The 22021-nt window shown below is 41.3% G+C and overlaps 1 protein-coding gene across 2 annotated transcripts in view; it reads left to right on the top strand.

The window, feature by feature from the left end:
• LMO3 (LIM domain only 3) overlaps window positions 1-21679 on the top strand; it is a 60935-nt gene extending 39256 nt beyond the window's left edge. For both annotated transcript variants that reach the window (XM_063395182.1, XM_063395180.1), the window contains 2 exons: window positions 7657-7782; window positions 17423-21679. In XM_063395182.1, coding sequence (XP_063251252.1) covers window positions 7657-7782; window positions 17423-17528 — 232 coding nt within the window. In that variant the 3' untranslated portion in view covers window positions 17529-21679. The remainder of the gene's footprint in view (window positions 1-7656; window positions 7783-17422) is intronic.
• The last annotated feature ends 342 nt before the right edge of the window (window positions 21680-22021 follow it).

Below are 22021 nucleotides of genomic sequence, written 5' to 3'. Positions count from 1 at the left end.
GCTGGTAATACTTACTTGAAATGAAAGCTTAGATTGTTTCCCAGGACACAAATAATCTAATTAGGGAAGGATATAGAAGTAAATCTATATTTGGTTTTGAATGCCTGGTTTGGAGGTGTTTGAAAATGGAATTCATCCACATTAACTTTGCATAAAGGATTCTTTCATGCAGTCTGCAGAGGGAAAAAAAAAAAAAGGTTTGGTTCCCTGTTCATCAGCAGATGCAGGACAGAGATCAGCAAATAGTTTGGTGTGAGCAGATGGAACAAACTGGAAATCTACATTAAATTACAACCCACAGTGATTAAAGTAGTACATACACCCCAGGTACAGAAAGGAAAAAAAAATCCTCTGCATTAACTGTTGACTCCAGTTTGCACACAATGACTTTCTTCTACCATAGCTGTACAGATTAGAGGGGTGTGAGGAGTAGCAGCTTCACCTGAGAGAGATTTGCACCTCCTGCCTCTTCAGAATGCAGGTCTACCTAATTCATTCCCAAAACTAAACTAAACTAAACTAAACTAAACTAAATAAAACAAAACAAAACAAAACAAAACAAAAAACAGAACAACTGCCTTGGGAAGGCTGACCTGGAAGAGAGACTGGACAGAGCCAGAGAATAAAGCAGGGATTTATTGAAAGGCCTTTAGGATACACCTTGGGCAGGACAAGAGCCTGGCCAGGGCTACACCCAAGGTGGACCCAAAATGGTCACAAAATGGACCCAAAATGGTCACAAAATGGACAAATGCTCACGAGGTCTCACACTTTGATCAGTTTTGCTCCATTTGCACATTGGGGTTTAATTGTCCAGTTCCAGCTCCAGGCTGTGAGGTCCCATCCTTCTTGTTCCTCCCTCCAGCCACCCTTGTTTGTGCTTTTGGGCTGAAAGTTGTCCTTGGTGTGCAGCAGGAGAAGGATTTGTTTTGTGTCCCTGCTGTGTGCAGAGCTGAGTGACCCTGAGTGTGAGCTCAGAGCTGCACCCCTGGGCAGCACAGAGTCTGGAAAATTGTGAAAGCCAAAACTTAAGGCATCAGCTGAGCTGCAGACACACACGTGCTCAATGTCACTCGTGGCAGAAGGGATTTACACACGCAGGTGAGCTAAAGGTGACAGCTGAACACGCTGGCACACAGCAGAGTGTGACTGCTCTGAGGCTGCAGCCATGCCCTGCTGTCACATCCTTGCCTGCTTGAGATCCAGCCACCAACTCCAATTTTTAGCAGTGCAGGCCTTACAGAAGCTCTGCAGCTCACCCTCAGTGAAGCCAGATTGGTTAAAGAAAACTTAAAATGAAACAAATTTGTGGCTTGATTAAAAGGCACATTTCCAGGTGGCACACACTGGGCATCCTCACAAACAGGGTTGGGAGTGTCGGAGAGCTTCCAACATCCAGCTAATCCTTCAGTCCCTGAGTCTGCTTTCAAAAGAAAATAAAGGGGACTAAAGTGAAAAGGTTTCTCAGCTCAAACTTGGCAAAACTAACCCTATTTTTGCAGCATTGCCAAACAAGGCAAGCACTGAATCAGCCTTTGATTTTAGCAGACATTTAAGCATGCTTCAGCAATTGTGTGTGAATGCCTTCCTTAACATGCTCAAAGCAGCTGGGCTGTTTTGTTTGACTTTTTTCACCCTTCGCCTCTTTTGCAGTACCTGAAATTTGGGACAATGTTTTAACCTAATCTAGATAGGCATCTAAGCCATGTTATCTAACTGCTCCTATGTTATGACACTTGCAATTTTACCTTTCCTGAAATAATTCAGTGCCCAGGCAGCCGAGCTCTTGTGGAGATTTGTCCACCTCACCACCTGCAGCTGGAAAGTGCTGGAAATCCAGCTTGGAGGCCAAGGGCTTCAATTTGTTCAGCACCCTGTTCTGCAACTTAGTAGTGATTCCCTCTTTCACCATCTCTCTTTAATTTGGCAATAAAAGATTTTAAAAGGAAGAGGCTTAGAGAAACACGTACAAGCAGCGCTGAGGAGAGAGGACAGAATCCAGGAGTGTTTCAGAAGTGCCCATTTTCTCCCATGAAGGTTCCCCACCTTTTTCCTTTCTTTCTGTGTAGTCTCTGGTTATTGAGCCAGAGTTAATTCAAGCAGAGCCACCAGAAGCCTTTTTCTGGACAGCAGTGGGTGCAGCCAGGAGGGAGTGCATGAGCAGGGTCAGTGGGAACCCTCTGCTCTTGTTTCCTCTGTGGTTTAACTTCAGCAGGCAAAGTGGGGCAGCTTCTCCTCTCCCCTCGGCTGGAAGCACGTTTAATTTTCAATGAGCATTTAGAAAACTCTTCCAGGGCAGGGAGGATGGGTGGGAGTGAAGTAAGTTTTCCAGGCATTCATGAAAATGTATGTGGGACAAATTTACCTGCTTCCTTTTGTCTACGATTTGACAGGGAGGACTTTCAAAAATACCTTGTGGGAAGTAAGAAAATATAGGCTATTTAAAGCCAGTAGTACTTGTGTCCCAAAGTCACTTTGAAATGTCAAAGAAATCTCCATCTAATAATCTAAATAATACTCAGCATGTAAAATTTACGTCTTCTCAAAACTATGCTTTTCAATGTGCTTTGTAATCTAGATCCTTAGATAATTTTTTTTGGTCTTTCTCATTAACTTTTAGATTCTTTTATGTGGTTTTATGCTTCTCCAAATAGCATCTTATGTTGTCTGAAGTATTTGCTAAGGGCCAAATTCTGTCCTTCAGTGCATGCAGCTTGAATTGAAATCCTGAATAATACACAAACCTACTGAGGGAAAAAAACAGCTGATTGTCTATTTCAGTAAATGTCTGATTACATTTGAAACCATGTGTGTGTATTATTTTGATCCCTCATGCACTGTGAAACTGAGGTTTGAAAGCAGCATTTCAATTTTTTATAGATACAGTATCTAGCAGGGATATTACAATGTGAAGATTAGGTCTCACCTCCTTGTAAGGAATAAATTGAGACCAAAATTAAGTGAGTTACCAGGGTCACCCACTCAGTTAGTGGTGAAGGCAGGTTTAGAACTCAGGTCCCAAATATATATATATATATATATTTTTTTTTTTCCCTAATGAACCTAGTTAACCCCTTAGTGAGCATGAGGAGAACAAATAGTTTGAAACCATGTGAAACTCTCTGTAATTACTGCACCTCTGGAGAAGTTCCATTTAATGTCTGTTTTTTCATTCCCCTGTCTTAAGATGGCTTGTTTCCCATTCATTTTCCATTGTGCAAACAGATATTTTGTCCTCCTACTGGAAACTTGGGCCTCTTATCCAAACCATGCAACATTTTAATGCAAAATTATAGCAGGGGGAAGAGTAGAGTTGGTAGCAAACCAACAGATCTTGCAGAGGACAGCTGTCAAACAGGAATGGCAAAAAGGAGGGAGCAGCTGTAACCAACAACATTAGATCCTAAATCTTGTGAAAGTCCCGTGTAATTTGACAGGGAATTAGGGCCCAAATCCGTCTCATCTCAGCACGTAGCAGTCCTGCCTAACGGAGCACTTCTGTGAGGGAGCATTTCCTGGGCAAAGATGAGAACCAGGTCCTCCCTGCTCACTCAGAGCCCCACCCAAAATCCGTGGGAGTGGATGGAAATTGGTGTCCCTGAGGTTAAATTGGGTCCCTCTAGAAAGCATTTGCCTCATGAGAATAGTCCAGTCCAGTCCAGCTCTCAGAGCTTTTGTGTTTCTCTCCACTCTTGCTTTTCCCTGCTTTTCTTGCCTTCCCCCTCCCAACTTTTTTCCCGTTTCTCATCTCTCGGTACTTAACCTTCAGGTTTGTGTTTAGTAAACCCACCAAAGTAGAATCAATAGCCTGGTGCTTAATCACACTTTTTTGCTGCTCAAAATGTCAGGTTTGGGTTTGTTTGTAGAAGGGCTTCTGCGTGTCTTTCATTTTTCAGCTCTGTGCGGGATGTTCTGTGCTGCTCAAATCCATTAAGAATGAAAGCTTTTGCTCTGGCTGATTGTTCCAACCTCTGCTGGAGCATATACAGGGAATAAATGTAAAATTCCAGATATTGGTTCAGATCATCACGAGAAAAGATCTGTGCTGGTACTTTGGAACTTTCCTCATCTGTTCTTCCTAGGTGAAATCAGTCAGGTTCAGTTTTCTAATCTGCTGAGGCAGCTAAGGCACAGTCTAACTATCTGTGAGTAGATGTGGTTAAGTTTAGCCATTCTCTTACCACAGAAAAAAGGGAAATGGAGCACAGAATGGTACCCAGCAGCTGCAAGTAGTAGTAGAAATTAAATCCTTTCCACTCTTTTGGTAAAATAGACAAAGCAAGAGACCGTATCTTGGCACATCAGCTCCACTTAAGAGCCTGTCAAGAAACTATTTCTCCCCTCCAGTAGTAAAACTCATGTTTCAGAAAGCTGTTTGTGTAACAGGTTTGAAGAAAGGAGGAAAACAAAATGGCATGTGGGGAGCTGAGTGCGTGTACTCCTGTGCAAAGGACTACAGGGAGGTGGCTCCTGACTGGTCTCTTGATCCTTGGACGAAACTGAGGAGAAAGTCTAACGAATGCATCGTTTTGCAGTAAATTAGATCAGATTTCCGCATCTCCGCACTCAGTCTGTGAGCTGACAGTTCAGTAAAATGTTCCCTTGTAAGGTTCACCCTCTTAGGAAAAGGGGCAATAATTCATCATTAGAATTTCAGAGTCCAGGTGTAGATGAAAACTGATGGAGCCTCCAGTGAGGCAGGGAAAGTGCACAGAAGAAGAAAATTTTATCTGAAGCCTAATTCCCTGGCTACAGCAGAGAATAATTAAGATAATATTGCTTCAAGAGTTCTTTAATGATTAAAAATCACATATGCAGAATCCATAAATTGGAGGGCAACAAATTGGAAGGCTACAGCGTCAGGGATGTGTTTTGTGCGTGTTGTAGAGGGAAGCACACCGGTGGCACAACAGCAGCCCGGGCAGCCACAGGAGACCAGGCCCATTCCAAGGACTTTGTTTAGATGCAACAAATCATTTGTCTGTTATTAACCCAGAGCTTGTAATTATGCAGATTGCCATAGATTTTCCTGGGCCTGGAAGTGAGATTGAGGGTTGTTCACACTATAGCAGGCAGCTCAGGGCTGGCCATGCATTACTGAACTTGCCACATTTATCATGTTGACTGATGGCAGCAGAAGCAGGTCTCAGGTCCCAGTGGTTAATGTAGTGGGTAATTAACTGTCATTTGCCTAGTAATAGGCTGATGATCAATGGTTTGTGTGGAAACAAATTCTAATCAGGTAGCTGATAAATGCTCAGGGAGCGAGAGCAATTGAAATTGGGGGAAACTATGTCCAGAATTTCAAAATGGCATTGTGGGGTTTTTATTATTATTATTAATGGCAGAAAACTATGTTCTTCATATAAACAGCTTTATCCAAAATTAACAATAGCTAATATAAATCTCACATGTTTGTTTTGTGTGTGGTGGAGAAGGACTAACAGCAAGGAGGGCCTCCTTCCCTTTACGTAATTGAAAAATTTTAATGTATCTGGTGCTTAGCTGAAGCAGTTTCCTCGGGGTCTCTCATTCCAGGACTGTAGAAATCTGCACATGGTGGGCTCGGGTGCAGTAAATCTCCCTCCTCTGCAGGTCTGGATGACAACCCCAAATTGTTTCTCTGCTCTGCAACATGCAAACCGCAGCGCTGGCTGGAATGGATCTCCACTTTCTCACACCCCTGCAAGGAGGCCCTGGAAGGTGACACTGCCCCTCACACCCTGGCTGGCCAGGCCCTTCTGCTGTGTCTCCAGCCCTCAGCTGTTGCACCTAAACCACCTAAGCACTGAGCTTGGTGGGACCTCTCCCATCTTCGTGTTTAAACACTGCTGTTGTGCTCAAACATTAAATCCTGAGTTTTTCCCTTTAGCACAACCACATGGAATTATGCATTATGCACCTACAGCCCCTTTGCAGCTTGCTCTGCTTCTCTACACAACTAAAGTGCCATCATCTTGTACACAGGAGTGCAGGAAAGCAGAGCCAGGGCTTTATCTTTAAAACAAAGTCAGCCCACGACTCTGGAAGGCAACTGAGCCTTGTGTCCTTGCAGACAAGGAATGAAAGTCTGAGTGGGGTTTAGACAGCCTCAGTGAAACCCATGCACGGTGGAGACAGAACTGGAAGAGAGCGTTTCACAAAAGGAATATTTATAATCTGCTTAAAAGACCTATGATTTCAGTAGTCAGACTTCACAAAAATCAAAAGTTGGCTCGAGTCGTTCTAACAGGAGCCCGTGAGGATGGGCTTGTCCCTGCATTTCTGCATGTGATCACAGTAACCAGCCTCTCAGACAGGGGGAAAAGGGTCTCAATTGCTAAATTAAACAGGCACGTATTCTGTAGGCAGCACACCTGAAGCAAGAGCAGAAGGTAAAAGGATTTAGAATTAAGTAGGCTTGTTGGCAACCCATGAAATTCAGTAAAATGGAGGGACGTGATTAAAAAACTGTGTTCATTTTTATGTTACCAAACTGAATTTTCTACAGAGCACCTTTGAATTCATTAGTTTAGAACTGCTTTTAATTTGGTGTTTCCCTTGAGAGCCATTATATTTTTCTGCTGTCAGCCTGATGTTGAGGAAAAAAAGAAAAGTGGCAGATGTGGCGTTTTCATCTGGTGTGCTTCATAGTTAAAAACAGCATTAACTGCTATGCACAAGCAGAGCATTACTTTTAATAATCCATCACAACTATTAAGTAGTTTAAATAAACTTAGTTTCAAAGATTGCTGCCACGTTGAGCTAACGTATTTTTTTTTTGTTCATTATAATCCTTCTGTGTCACAAAGGGATGTATGTGTATGTTGGTTGGGGTTTTTCTGGTGTGTTGTTTTTTGGTGTGTGTGTGTGTGTGTAATACACCCACTTGAAAAGTATTGAAAAATCTTTAGCAAAGGGAATTTAAAAAGAAAATTATATGGATGTCTGGCAAAAACAGCATTTCATATTGTTCTTACAGTATTTTATACTTCTACTCCTGATGTGACTATATATAGTTTACAGCCTCATTTACTTTAATGTGCTACCTGAATAACATAATCATAGCAATAACTATGGTATAGGGTTGTAAGGTGCATGAACCGCTAATGCTTTCTGACGATTTAAATGACTTGTTCATAAAATGTTCTTTTAATAATAGTGCTAAAGCTTTTAGCACTAGATGTCAAAAATGCGAAGAATGTTGGCTTTTTCAAGTGTTATTTCTTTTCTAGCTAAAGTGTGTTTTAGTAATAAGCAGCACCAAAAGCCAAGGTTATGTGGCTCTCTCCTGCACGGCAGGATCTAAGAAGAAGACTCTTCCCACTTATGCAAACAGCTTGACCTCTGTCTGCACAGTTATGTAACGTCCCTAATGTGTTTACTGTTTCTTTGTTTAGTTTAACAAGATGTTTCTTTTATCAAGGAAGGTCAGTATAACCTGCAGGAAAGAAAACACGGCGTCACAATAGGTGCAATATTAGTCTGTCATAAAGCTCTCCTCAGCGAGGCTGCATCTCCGTGCTGCAAATCGGGCAGAGTTGAACCACCACAGGCCAGCCTTCCCAAAAGGAAGTCAAAGAGCAGACTGTGGGGGAAAAAAATAATAAATTTAAAAATAAAAATAAAAAAAGGAAAGAAAGTGAATCAAGGATCTATTTCTTTCTGTATCTCCAGGTTATTTGGCGTTACAGGAAACTGCGCTGCCTGCAGTAAGCTCATACCCGCTTTTGAGATGGTGATGAGAGCAAAGGACAATGTTTATCACCTGGACTGTTTTGCGTGTCAGCTTTGTAATCAGAGGTAAGAGAATTTCTGCTCCATAAGCTAAGTGCTGGCTGGGCACTGGTGTGGGCACACATTCCAAAGAGGAAACACTTCCCAGGAACAGAACCCAAGATCGAGAGTGAGACCTGGATGCTGTTCCTGGGGCTGATACAGAACATCCTTCATGACCTTGGCCAGAAAACTTTTTCGTGCCTCAAATCCCGCATCAATAAAAAAGAATAATGTTACTTCCTCTCCTTCAAAAGGCTGTCTGTCAGGTTTAATTAATTAATATTTATAAAGGTCTTTGAGATCCTTTTCTGCTGAAGAGCATAGCAGTACCATTTGTCATTATTGCATTAATTTCACTTTAATTCTTCATTTATATCACATGTATTTCTTTCAAAGTACACATTGTTTCTTCCTGTTGCCAGAACTGTAATCATTTAAATTTAAAAGATGTTGTTCCCACCATTTCCTCTGTAGCAGCATTGGACCTCTTACAGTCCTATTTTTATTTCCATATCCAAACCGTAGGTTATAAAAATCCCAAGGATGCAAACCTGACACCCTGTTCTGAAGCATCACCCATATGGTACAGTTGGAGAACGAATGTCAAAGATGGTAAAATTGTAACAACTGATTTTTTCAGAGGTGAATAGAGCCAAGTTTATAGCAGCTACACTCCGAGTGGTGGCCAAATCCCGTCAGAGATTTCACCCAGAGCTCCATTTCTGACTCCACCAAAGCTGATAACAGCTTTGCCAGTGACTTCTATGAGGTCTAGGAAGTGAGAGCCAGTTATGTCCACTCCTTAATGCCCCTACTATTTCCAGTTATTATTCAGTTATTACATGACCCTATTTAGCGTTTTATAGCATTCATATTTTTTTTTCATTTCTTCGGTTGGGAAGAAACACAAGATATAAAATTTTAGGGAAGCAGTGAAAAATTAGGAAGACAGTAGTCTAACATGACAAAGCTAGACACAGCTCTAAATAAGCTTTCCTGACTCACCTTGTCCTGCAGTGTATTATTTTTTAACACTGTAGTCATTTAAAAATCAAACATCCCTAAAGAACCATAAAACGTACAGCTGCTAATAAGCGTAGCACACCACAATTACGCTCTTTAAAAAAAAGCCAAATTGACCTTTTTCATCATGTTGCTTGGGAAATTAAAATACCAGGCAAGTAATAACCACTGCTTAAACTATATAATAATGCAAAGTAATTATAGGTTCTAATGCTGTTTAAAGTCCTATATCAATTTTGTCTTGCCACACAACTGAGAAGCCTGAGCAGGGCAGGCAGAGGCTCCCACAGTACCCACTTGAGAGGCACACACAGAGTGTCCTAGGTTTTTCCTTTCCCAAACCCTTCACATCCTGTTGTTTTTTTTTTCCAAACCACAGTTCTGGTATCATTATTAAAGCTCCTAATATATTTCTGTTGTTCGCTTCATTTATTACACGCTGTAATGGGGCTGCATATCTTTAGTGCTGGTTATGCACAATTAGCACTTAGTTATTGTCTTGTCACTTCAGCCCATACAAGACAAACTTCTTTAATGTGAGAAGTCAGCTAATCTTCATCAGTCAAGCAAAGCAGACAATGTTTGTTAGCCGGAGTGCAAAAGATTTTCATCATAGTTAGCACTCTTGGATCTGAGCAAGTGAACTTTGTTTTTCTTCTCCCCCCAGCCCCCTCAAAAAAAAAAAAAAGCAGCACAGCTGTTATGAATATTTTTAATATTCCTCTTTTACCATTACAACTGTGAACTAATGTACAATTTCACTTTGCAGCTAACACACATCCTCGTGTTCCCTGGGGCCACTGATCCCCCCAGAAAAGTGCTGTTAGATGCTTCTGAAATGGAGCTTAACTGGGTTATTTAATAATTCTCAGCCTTTTTTATTCCTGAGCCTTCAATCTAATCTTTTATTTGATTTTTACTTTGCATGTATTTTGGGCAGAGGGTTGCTGAAATAGTCTTACGGATGTCTTAGACTGAGAACAAAAGAATGAATTTACCTGAAATACAGTCTAGTTCATCGAGTGAAAATGAGGAGTGGTTCTAGGAGTTTTAAAGAATTTCAGAAATTCTCAAAAGTGACCCTAATCCTGATTCTATCCCAATAGCTCTCTAAAAAAGCAGACTGCTTGTAGGATACCTTTCTTCCTCACAATTTGGGATTAGTGGCCCTCTGAAGAATTCATTTTGTTGTTTTTCACAAAAAATCCTATTTTGTGGATGCTCCAACACAGCTTTTCTGTGGTTCCTATGGCAAAGCATCCCACTGACTACATTCTCCCATTAATAGCTTCAAATCTTTTGTTTTTTGTTACCTTTATAACAATAAACTTCCACATTGTTAGACACCTGGCCCATCACCAGCTTGGAGGATTCCAGATCTACTATGAAACATTTTTCTGTCCTCTTTTAAACAGAAAAAAAATCTTGTCACTCACCATTTCATTAATAATTTCTGTTACCCTTTAGGATCCTTTTTTCTTCCTCTGCTCAAGCTAATCAAAACCACACAGCAGATTCTGAGTAAGGATGTGTTTATAAGACTTCAGTTTAACTTTTTAAACTTTCTGCTGCCCCTTGTATACAAAATAATGTTATTGAGGGGTTTTAGATTTGCTTTTTCCTTTTACTCCCACAACTAATTCCACCAATATGTAATTTATTTATTGAAGAGAAAATTTTTATTCACAAACACATCAACAATATCCAAAAATCACCAATGCTCACCAGCTATTGAAGGACCTGTTTAGCCTTACTCCCCAAGTTCACATTTTCCTCCCCCATTAAATTTTAAAACCTTTGGGTCCTTCTCTACAGTAGTTTTGCAGAGTATGCAGTGCTCTCTGTTTGATTCCACATTTCATTTTCAGTTATCTTCTACCATTTAGGGTTTTTTTCCTTACAAAATGCATGCAATGTTCATGAGACTACAAAATTGTTTCTTCCCATTGCACTACTTTATGTTTGCCAACACTGAATATTTTTCTGATGTTCTGGGCCCAGGTGCTCCTTCCAGCCCCTTCTGCTTTTCAAGCTGGGTAATATTTATATTAACTAACATTAATCTTTGTATTAACATCTCACTGATCCTTGGGGCAGCCCGTCCTTCGGTCTTGCTCTTGCATGACCCTCACATTCCCACCCTTTAAGCAGTTGATCCTGGCCCTGAGAGTTGCCTGCCCATTTTTGTCTTGTGCTTTTTGTGAAGATTTAGTGATTTTTTGCTTTTGTGGACAACTTCGGTGTTTATGGGTTTTTTTGAGTGTCTGCAACTCACCATCCAGTGCAAGTCTCGGTGTGGATGGTAATTAGGCTCCCTTCACTTAAAAGAGACTTTTGCTGGGGCCATGAACTCCAGCTCTGGAGTTCCTACCACGCCTGTCCCTTTATTGGCCTCCTGAAATGTGACTTTTTCAGTGAGGAGAAAAAGGCACTGTCTCCCACCCTGTACTCCAGGAACACAGAGTGTACACACAGGCCTGAAAGAGAGCTCCTGAGCCACCGAGCCTGCTCCCCTGGTGTCACACAGGCACTGTCTCCTATTTTCCCTTTCATAAAGCTATTCAGCTCCAGGATCTAATTGCTCCAGCCAGACAGCTTTTGAGATATTTCCCCCACGTTTTTCTCGATCCTGACGCTTAAAGCAGTAGCAATTTTGTGAATATTAAGCTCTGCTCCTAGCCTAAAGGTTTTAGCATCCTCTTATCTCTCATGTCTCTGTCCGGCTTACTCCTAATTTGAAGTTTTCCCATCGCCTAAGTACCTGCAGAGCTTAGTGACAGTCATCTCCGCGGTGTGAGTGCTCCCCTTTCTTCTCTGTAAACATATTTAACTTCTCCTCAGAAGCCCTTCACCTCACGTTGACAGTAACCTCAACACACCTAATTTCTGCGAGAAAAATCTGAAGGTGGCGGAAGGGGGGGGAAGGAAAGCACCGGCAAAATAAACCTGTAAACAGACCCTGCCTTTCACACTTTGTCAGGCTGCGTGTGTGACTGACAAAACCGAGTGGGAAATCTTGCAAGGGGGCTCAGCTGCATCTTTGCCTGACACTTCTGAGTGCAGCAGTGATGTCAGCCTGCCTTCGGCTTTCCCACTTCCCAGAGTCTGTCTGTCCTTCCTCTCACTCTCTGCCGCCGTCTTTAGCACCCTGTTCCCTCCTCCTGGGATATTTTCCCTCTGCTGTTTGAAGTCAGCTCGGAGTATGGCTCGAAACCCCCATCTGCTATCGCTGAGGGGTGTTTAAATCACCTGTTTTACCCTCCTATCTCAAATTGCCTTTATTTTAATAGGAACTGGGCTGAAAATGGTTACACACTCATTGAAATTGCTGCTCTGGTGTGGCTGTAAACACTCACCTCCAGTATAAACTGTAAAATGCCCAGACAATGCTGCCTTTGTTCTCTGTCGAGCAGGAGAGAGGGAGTACAATGCCAGGGACAGCCTGATTTCAATATTAGATTTTTGCATCAGTGGTGATTTTATAAATTCTGAGAGCCGGGATGCTAGGACACAATTTTCATTGTACGCCTCAAAATTTAGAATACAAATTTACATACCCATAATGCAAATTGCCCATACCCATAGAACAGTACATGAAAAGCACACCGAGCCGAGGTTTGCCATTTGAAGTTGAACTGGGGTTCTGTGTCCACGCATTCTGTACTGGTGAAAATGCCCAAACCCAGGCACAGCTCCCACTTTCCAGCGTTTGAAATGGGCATTTTGACAGAATCCCGGAGTTAATAAACCAGAGGTGTGGACTGATGAACTGTGGTGTGAAAGAGTGGCTTTGTTCTCCTCGGGATGCACATAGATTAACGCTAATGTGAGCTATACTGAGGCTCAACATTTAAAAAGCGAGAAAGGGGGAAAGCAGCGCCCGAGTTACATCACTGGTTGCAAAAAGCAGAAGGGAAGGTGTAGGTGGGGTAGGTCTGAACTGCCTGAATCCTCAGGAAATCAACTAAACGCTTCCAGATTTTGTTTCTTTCTGCAGAGACAAAGATCTGGCATTACCAGAGGAGGCACACACAAAGCCATCTTCCTTCACAGCAATATTCCTCTTGCTTTCTTAAGTAGTCTTCTGTACCTTGACACACGTCCTGTGCATCAGAAAAGATGACAGACAGCAGTGAGATCTCCTTAAATATCTGTTCTGAGCAATGAAAGAGCTCAGAAGCTTCTCCACATGGAAGTTTTACACTTCTTGTGATTAGTCTAGGCACACCTTCCCTTCCAAACAAGGTGATAACGGAGGTCATTTTGTAATATAAATGGCCTTCCTTTTGCCATTGTAAAATATGACAGGGGTTCTAGGATGTAGGTTAATTATAATGGTCATTCTACTAATGTCACAGTCGTGTCAAAAGTACTGTTATCAATTTATGGTGCTCAGTCCAATCTGGCATGTTAATGCAGCCTATTGTACATTCTTTGCTGTTCATCTTGCATGCTTATTAAAAAAATTGGGTGAGGGTTTTAGGGAAGGCTGAAGACTACCATCTGCCTGCTAGGAGAGTAATAATCCTGCCTAATTATATACTCCTAACACAGTGGCATCTTAATATGCTCCTCGACTCCGTTGAATGTGCGTGCCCAAATTGTGCCCTGATTTGCATCCTGTGCCAATTCCATAAAAAAAACCCCAACCTTAGTGGAAGGCTAGGCTTCAATTTACCCTCCCATTTGAAAGCTGAGCACGGTTTGAATTTTGCAGGGTGCAGACCCGATCTGAAGGAGTTACAGATGCAGCTCTGCCACTTTAGGAGAGGCTAAATCTGGTTTTGAGAGTCAAATAATGTTGAAGGTGTGAATGGCCAGAATCCACCGTACTTCCTCTGCTCACTGGCCCTGTCCCATTGTGCCTGGGAGCCAGCACGCCACGATTACAGCTTTTCCACCTCTTTGTCACCTAATGAGTGCACAATTCACACATTTAACACCCGGGGACCCGCGCAAGCCTGGCTGCCAGCCTCTGCCAAAAACTCTTGTCACCGAGTTGTGACAAGCTCTTGTGAGCTTGCACAATCACGGGGACAGCGGCAGGATTTGAGCCCTGAGCATCACAAGCGACAGGTTTCCCCCAGGGCACGGGGGGACCATGCACGGGATGCTCTCCCGTGAACACCACAGGTCCTTGCAGAGCCAAGCGAGCGCAGCATCCCCGCAGGTCTGGGAAGGTCAGCGGTCCGTGGAGCTGCTCAAAAGCAGAAAGCTGTCACACAGACACAGGTAGAGCACTCCTGGCTGGCATATCGGTGTGATAAATGCCAATAACTCGCTTTTTGAAATTTATGAAAATTTAAGAAGGAATAAAAATTGGTTACAAAAAAATTAATACAAGTTCAAAAAGTTTTCAGAGACAGGAGAAATAATGAGACACTAAGAGCTAAGAAAAAAAAAAAAAAAAGGCAGTCCGGACTGTCGTCCCTCCTCCCTCCCAGGCAAAGGCTAGGAAAGAGAAGGGCACTCTTCGGGAGGAATGTCCCCTTTTTGAAGACCAAAATTTCAAAATTATGCAATCTTTATCTTAAGACAGACCCGTTTGCCCAGAGTCCCCCTTCTAATCCTTGGCGTCCAGGAGTCTGGCTTGACCAGGGATCTCCTGTGGATTCAGTCTGGCTTGACCAGGTGGCTCCTGTGAATTCAGGGAGATATGCATCTTGTCTTCTGAAAATTCTAAGGGAGGGTTCTCTTCTTCTTGTTGCAACTGTTATCTCTGTTGAGAAACACCTCCGGGCCTCTCCTTTTTTTTTTTTTTTTTTTTTTTTTTTTTTTTTCTTTTCTTGAGCTAAAGAAAATATCTTACACACAATTCTTTTATTACTAAAACTTAATGTTAAAAACTACATTTACTATATTATTCAAATGTTAATACAGCATAACTTTTCTACCTAGCATATTGCATATAGTAAATATCTGAGTAGAGCCACACACACACAACAAGCCTTCTTCACATCGGCATGGCCAGAGAGAAAGGCATTGACACTTTTTATCGGGAAAGGCATTGACACTTTTTATCGGGAAAGGCATCCCGGCACTCCCGCGTGGTTTAATTCAGACCGTGTCACCTCTGCCGGGGCTGAGGAGCGAATTCCTCCGGCCAGGAGCTCGATGCACACGATATTGCACGAAGCCACACGTGTAAGGGTGGCCGTGAAAGAGAATTGCACTTCAGCAGTGTCTTTTTCGTTTGTTAAATGCTTTAAAAAAAAATTAGTTTGCTGAGGTCTGTCTTAGCCTGGAACAAAATGAATACACGGCTGGAAAACGCTCTGGGTTCAGAGCTGATGTTTTCTGCTGGTTTTGTGGGATTACACCCTTTTCTGACCCCAGATGGGTCAACTGAGAGGCCTTTTAAAAACTTTTATTCTATTTTTAGTCTCATGTGAAGGGCGAGACAGTACAGATGTTACAATTTACGCCATCACAATCAGAACCCGACTATTTCTCTACAAATCCATTTCTATCTACAAATCCATTTCCCACAGTTTTGTTTCCGACTGGTGCACTGGTTTGCAGGGGGGAGTTTGTTTGGTTTTTGTTGATTTTAAATGTGACTTCTTTGGTAAGAACAAAAGTTACATGTTGGCACTAGTTAAGACTCCTTTACCTAATCTTGTAGGGTGCACAAAATAATTTTTCTCAGCATTGCTATCGAAGGACAAAAATGTAAAAGATGGAAACTAGAAAAAAACAAAAACAAAAACAAAGAACAACTTTTATGTAAGAATTCTACATTTCAACATAGGTACTCACAATCATGTTTTGTTGTTAGCAGCCAGGATGCCAGGATTGGGATGGGAAGAATAATAGAGACCTCTAAATTCTATAAAAAAGTGTTGATCATAAATAACTTAAAGATTTCAGGATCCTCCCATAATCTCTATTTTCAATCATCAGCAGCAGCAGGCAGTAATCCCACAGAAAAAAAAAAAAAGTCCACAAATAAACAAACCAATTTTCCTTTAAGAGCAGAGCTAATTCTTTTCAATCCACTTTTTTTATTACACTATTTTCCCTCCATCTATTTAGCTAGCATAAGGATAAATTTCCAAAGCTACCCAGTTGGAAAATAAATGGGTTCACTGTTTGTCTAGCATTCCAATCTTCACAAATGTAAATCAGTCCAACTGCTACTCATTTAAACCTCCAACTTCACAAAACATTAAAGGACTGCTTTCCATACACGATTTAATCTGTAACAATTCACCAAGATTTCTGCTCGAGCATCATTAGGAATTGACTATCTGATAAAGGCAGACCACTATCAGGGGTCGGGTGGGTCACCCTGTGTCATTTATGGAGTTTTACTGGGTCAACTCCAGCAGGCACCATTATTTGAAGGTTAAATTGTTACAATTAAATACATATACAGCTATTCCCATAGCTACTCTGCTGTTAAATCTACCGTAAACAACACAAGCATTTGTATCTGACCCTGATTGTGTCCAAGATGTCACCATTTGGAAATTATATAAAAAAGGGACATTATAATCCCTTACACATTAGACAATACTGCATGTACTGAGATCCATAATTAGCTGGTAGAAGCTGGTTTCATTTATTCACATCAGTGTTAAGGGGTTCATTTAGGTTACTTTCTTTCATTTTAATTGGAATAAGACAAGCAGTGCCTCCCAATATATTTCATAGCTGGAGAGCTCACTACAAACAAAGCCATGTAACCCTGCCAAGGCAGTCACTAGGGAAACTTTTTTTTTTTTCTGCATTGGCCCCATTCACTTCTCCCTAAGTGTCTGTGAGAAGAGTGGCTTTGTCAAGGGGAAGGAGGATTGAAGGGTGTGTCAGGGAAGAGCCTTCTTAAATTCAAACCTATATTTTTAGCTGGGAAATCCTACTTTAGTCGAAGTTTGAAGTCAGCCAGGAGCATTCACATTAAGTGATTGTCCTACTCATCAGAGAAAAGCAAATGAAATCTCTCAGAGGCGTTCTGCAGCAATCAGATCATTGTGATGCACGTAATGGTGTAACAAGGTAGGTACACTGATACCACGGGAGAGAGAGTAGTTAGCTGAGTAACTAAATTTATAATCAACTCCTACAGGGAAAAATGGAAAGAAAGGTTTCTCTACACGCCTGCGTGTCTCTAGTTTGCACCAAAGTATTTGTGAAGTTGTGTGAGGAGCAGTTCTCAGAATCACCATCTCAAATGAAATCCGGTGAAATATCCAACTGGAACATAAAGAGAAACTCTTACTAGGACACAGGGCAAATACAAGATATCTCAGACAAGCTTTCCATTGCCTGCAATGGCTTTGTCCTCCTTGTGGTTTGCATGAAAGCAGGACGTTTACTTTCACCCAGCTGGGCAGCCCGGGACATTTATTGTGTTTTAGCTGTGTTCCAGTGACCTGATCCAGGACTCCCACAGCCCACGGTGGGCTCTGAATGAGGCCTTTGGCTGGGGAAGCAAAAGTGCCTGAATACACTGGATTTTGCTGAAAGCACAGGATTAATTGTGGCACCAGGGCAATTCCTCTGCTGGGCTTTCCCACGTGCTGGTGCTGCCCACCCAACCCTTGCTCTACCACCCTCACCTGTAAGACCACATCACATCATTCACCCTCAAACTCTCTCTCTTTTCTCTCCTCTTTTCTCTTTATTGTTTTAATTTCAGATTTTGTGTGGGAGACAAATTTTTCCTGAAGAACAACATGATTCTGTGCCAGACAGACTATGAGGAGGGTTTAATGAAAGAAGGTTACGCGCCCCAGGTCCGCTGATCGGATGCCACCTCGTTAAGAATAAAAAAGCACTACGTCCTTTTATCTTTTTTGCTCAACATGTACATAAGAAATGACACAGGAACCTACTGAATAGCATAGATATAGGGAGACAGGATGGTTGCGTGAAATAAAAGGCGGACTGCATCTGTATGTAGTGAAAATTGCTCCAGTTCAGAGTTGAATGTTAATTAAAAAGGTACTGTATATACAGCTGGATTCTTTTTGCTTGCTCTTGGGATTTTCAGTTTGTTTGGGGTTTTTTTTTTTTCATTTCTTTTTGTGTCATTTGGCATGAGATGTTTATTTTGGACTATTGTACATAATGTATTGTAATATTTGAAGCACAAATGTAATACAGTTTTATTGTGTTACCATTTGTGTTCCTGTTTGCTTCTTTGTATTGTTGCATTTAGTACAATCAGTGTCTAAACTTACTGTATATTTATGCTTTCTGTATCTACCAGCTATTTTAAATGAGCTGTATCTTTCTAGTAAAATGCATTAAAGAGCAAATCCCAACCATTATGCTACACTTAGAGCTTAAGAATACTGTTTACATTAAAACTATTTAGAAAACTAATAACTAGCAGCACCTGCTGCTAATGATGCTATGGTTAAGGGTCTATCAGCACTTCTCTTATAAGCCTCTATTTTTCAGGGGTTAAGCATCTGCTGTTTAATTGCATGGATTTTCCTCAAAGAGCACTTTTATTTTACTACAAAATTTTGAAAAGCAAATCTGACTGGTTTGAGATATATTATAAAAGGTGCAAAAGTTAATGATTTTGGGTGCTGCTTTTGCGCCCCTTAGGCATTCCAAATGCCTGGATTTGATTTTTAATTTAGCTGGAAATTAAGCCCTAATGCAAACCAGTGCCTCTGGGTATCTTATTTTATATATATATATATATATAAAAATATATATGTTATTTTTCTGAAATCATTAATTTGGTGGGGGGGAGGAAAGGGAGAAGATTTCTGTTTATATACATTTTAAAAATACTTTAAAATTGAGGGGTCTCTCTCTCCCTCATCTCCCTCTCTCTCCTTCTTTATTTTTCTTTTCTTTCTTTTTTTCTTACTTTTTCTTTTTTAATAATTATTTTTATTTGGTTTTTTTTTTTTATTTTTCATCAGGGCTTAACCCTAATGTTTTCTGGGGCTGCGTCCTCAACAAACCCTGGGGGAAAAAGAAAAAAAAAAAGTGAAAGTAGAAGGCGCTGTAAACAGCCCCCTCTGAGGGTCTATTTACATTAAAAAATGACCCTGAGCTGACACTGGGAGAGTGACTGGTTGCTAATTACCCACCTCAGCGAATGCTGAAGGTAATTTAAATGCTGATGTGGATGGGACAAAACTTTTGCAATAGCAAGCGAGAGCTACCACACTCGACTGCACAGGTACCTTGCTGTCCATGCCAACATCCTCCGGGTTTGTCCCATCAATGCTGGCAATTAAAATCCTCTTGACAGAGGTGGGATCGCTGCTGACAGCTCCTGTTGGCAATCAGTCCTTTTCCTAGGAGAGGTGGACCTCTGTTTTTAAAGCCATGAAGCTTTTTGCATCAGCAGGACGTCCCTAAGTGCTCACGGCCCTGACAGAGCTTACAGGTGTTTGGCAAAGGAAAGCTGGATGAATGTTTAAGAAGTTGTTAAATGCATATTTATGTCTTGTCTGTTTGCCACTGTAATCTAGCTCACTGGGAAAACAACCTGTATTAAGCAAACAACAAAACAGTATTAAGAAAAAAAAATAACAAAAAACATAAAAAACAAGAAACCCACCATACCCTATGTTGTTATGAAGCTAAGCTCTTGTTTTTATTTCAAATATGAACCCATGTCTCTGCTCAAGCTGACTGCTGTCCTTCCCTGCTCTTCCTGTCCTGTTGCAGTTTCAGCATGTTTTTGCTGGGGATGGTCAAAGAAACTTCGTGATGCAGTGGGGAAATTCCTTAAGTGTATGGTAAGAGTACACTGCACAGTGACTTAGAAATAGATATTTAATTTTAATGACTGTTGTTACACTGTGGGGTTTTTTTCTGGCTATGAACCCTTTTGAAAATAAGCATGGCTCACAAAACTTGACTCTGACTCATGCTGGACCAGTAAGAAATGCAACAACTCCTCAGGCTGTTCTTGTTAATCAGAAGAAATAGCTCCACATAGTTTTTCAAATTAAATTTAGCCCTCTTTTGTGGACTATCTTCCTTGCTAACCTTGAGCACAAGTGTCTCTTGCACTCCCTTCCCCAGTCCCTTAATGTCTTTGGGATAACGAAGCAGTTGGTGTCAGAGGGACCATTAGGCTCTCTCAGACCTCCTTCAGTGCAATAAACAAGCTGTCCTTTCCACCAAGGTCAGCATGGACAGAAAGGCAAGAATCATATTAACTTGTTTTGAGCCCAATTTCAGTTTTCTCCTCCAGGCCTCTCTTGAGTCTTATCCATTAGAAATCAGAGTGATCTCTCTCTTCTGCTTTCCAGTAGAAGGCTGCAGAAGGGAGAGAAGTACCCTGTTCAGAAATAAAACTGGAAAGGAGGGTCCTTGACTCTGTCTTTGACTCCCTGTAAGCTTGGGCAGGTCACTCAGCTTCTCTGTGCCTCAGTTGTCCCCTCCTGTCAAATGGGGCTAATGGATGCAGTGCTTTTGTAAAGCATTTCTGGCTCTCCAGAAAACCAAGAGCCCTGCTAGGAGCAGCACCAGGACATCCTGGGAGGAGCAGAGCAGTGCCAGGAGGCAACCACAGATCTGAGGCAGGAAAGAACCAAGACCAGCTCAGCCTGAGGAAGGCTAAACACTAAACATCAATAATGCTGTGAATGCTCAAGGAAATCTCTCATTCCCACAAAGTGCCACTGCTCAGCTCCTTATGGAGCACATGAAGAGAGGGAATGGGAGAAGAGCTGCTCATGTTGCTCATATTGACATTTTGAGACAAGGCTCAAAGTGTGGAAGAGGAAGGTGGTCCTGCTGTGGAGAAAAAAAATAGTCTCAGCATTCTATCAATCTTAATTGATGCAAGGATAAAAAAATATGGATATATTTGCAGTGCACAATGGTATGGCATTGCTTTCGAGCACTTTATGCTCATCTATCTTATTCACATGCATATCTAAAATTTGTATGTAGAGGATACAGAATAAATTTAGATTTGAGGTAGGTCACAGATCAATCACGCATTTTCCTGTATTTCAAACTTCCGTCTTCCCTGGCTGTTAAAAGAGTGACTGAGACTTGAAATATTTAATGGAAACATTTCCAGCTCCAATAAAGTCTATCACCATAAGTCAATACTGGAGAGAGATTATGTGCCAGGCCACTTTGGTGATCATTCTGACAGAGCCTAGACCATTCCTTCGAGCTGCTTTTTGTTATTTACTTGGCTCTCCTTCTCCATCCCTGTGTGTGTCAACATGCTGTCTGCATCCAGCAGAACCCTCTGATAGTGACCCTTACTCAGGGTATTTGCCAGGCAGGAATGCTTCCACTTGTGTCTCCCATCTTTATCTCTATCTGTATACATCGTGAAGCTTAGCCAGACAAAAATAATAATAACTATATATATTTATTTGGTTTTTTGTTTTTTTTTAATCTACAACTATCTACTTGGATGGCTGGTGTTGAGCCATGTGGAAAACTAAAAATTATCAAACCTTGATTTTCAGCTGTAAAAAGCTCCTCTGACAAGTGTAACCTGCTGTATCTGTTATCTGCCACAACTGGTGATGGATCAAGACAGCCTGGATTTGGCAGAAACAGTGACCAGGGCTAAAAGTTGATCTATTTCAGGATTGTGTTTTTCTGTCTTCTGGGTTGTTCGGTGGGGTTTTTTTTAAGCACACTTTCATGTTTTCCTATCCTCCCAAAAATGTTCAAGTTTTTGCTCGCCTGATGTAAATAAAGGAAAATCATCCAGCAATCCCTCAAATGTTCCTGATTGCCTACACATAAAATGACTTGGGGAAGATAAACTGAGGAGTGGTCAGTGAGAAGGGAGAGTGGGAAAAAGAAACAAACAGGGACTGTGGCAAGGTTTCGACTGTATAGATTTTAAAGTACTTTAAAGGCTTTTTTCAACGTAATATGCAGCAGCTTCTTATAATTTTCTCAGCAGTAGGTAGTTTACAGTCATCTGTACCTAGAACAAATCTTGTCAAAAATGAAGGTCTGTAGTGATTGCTGGGTATAATTTTATACATTTAGCTGATTTTTCTGAAAGCTTCCACTGTGCTGCTGTTGTCAGACTAAATTATCAATTTAGCCATTTGTTGTTCGATGAATAAAGAAACTCCTATGGCATTGGAGATGTTGTGGTTTCAATAAAGCAAAAGCTTTAACAAGTCGAACTACACAAAGCTAAGTGTGTACTGTATATAAGAACAGTGTTTCTATTCCTTTAAATACCACTTTCCATTAAAAAAATGCCAACTACATATTCACTTAACACATTCCTCCTACTGCAGGCCAATGATGCAGCCCAAACCTGTTT

The sequence above is a fragment of the Prinia subflava genome, chromosome 4 (genome assembly GCF_021018805.1).
Source record: "Prinia subflava isolate CZ2003 ecotype Zambia chromosome 4, Cam_Psub_1.2, whole genome shotgun sequence".
Lineage (NCBI taxonomy): Eukaryota > Metazoa > Chordata > Aves > Passeriformes > Cisticolidae > Prinia > Prinia subflava.
This window is presented reverse-complemented; position numbering and strand designations above follow the sequence as displayed.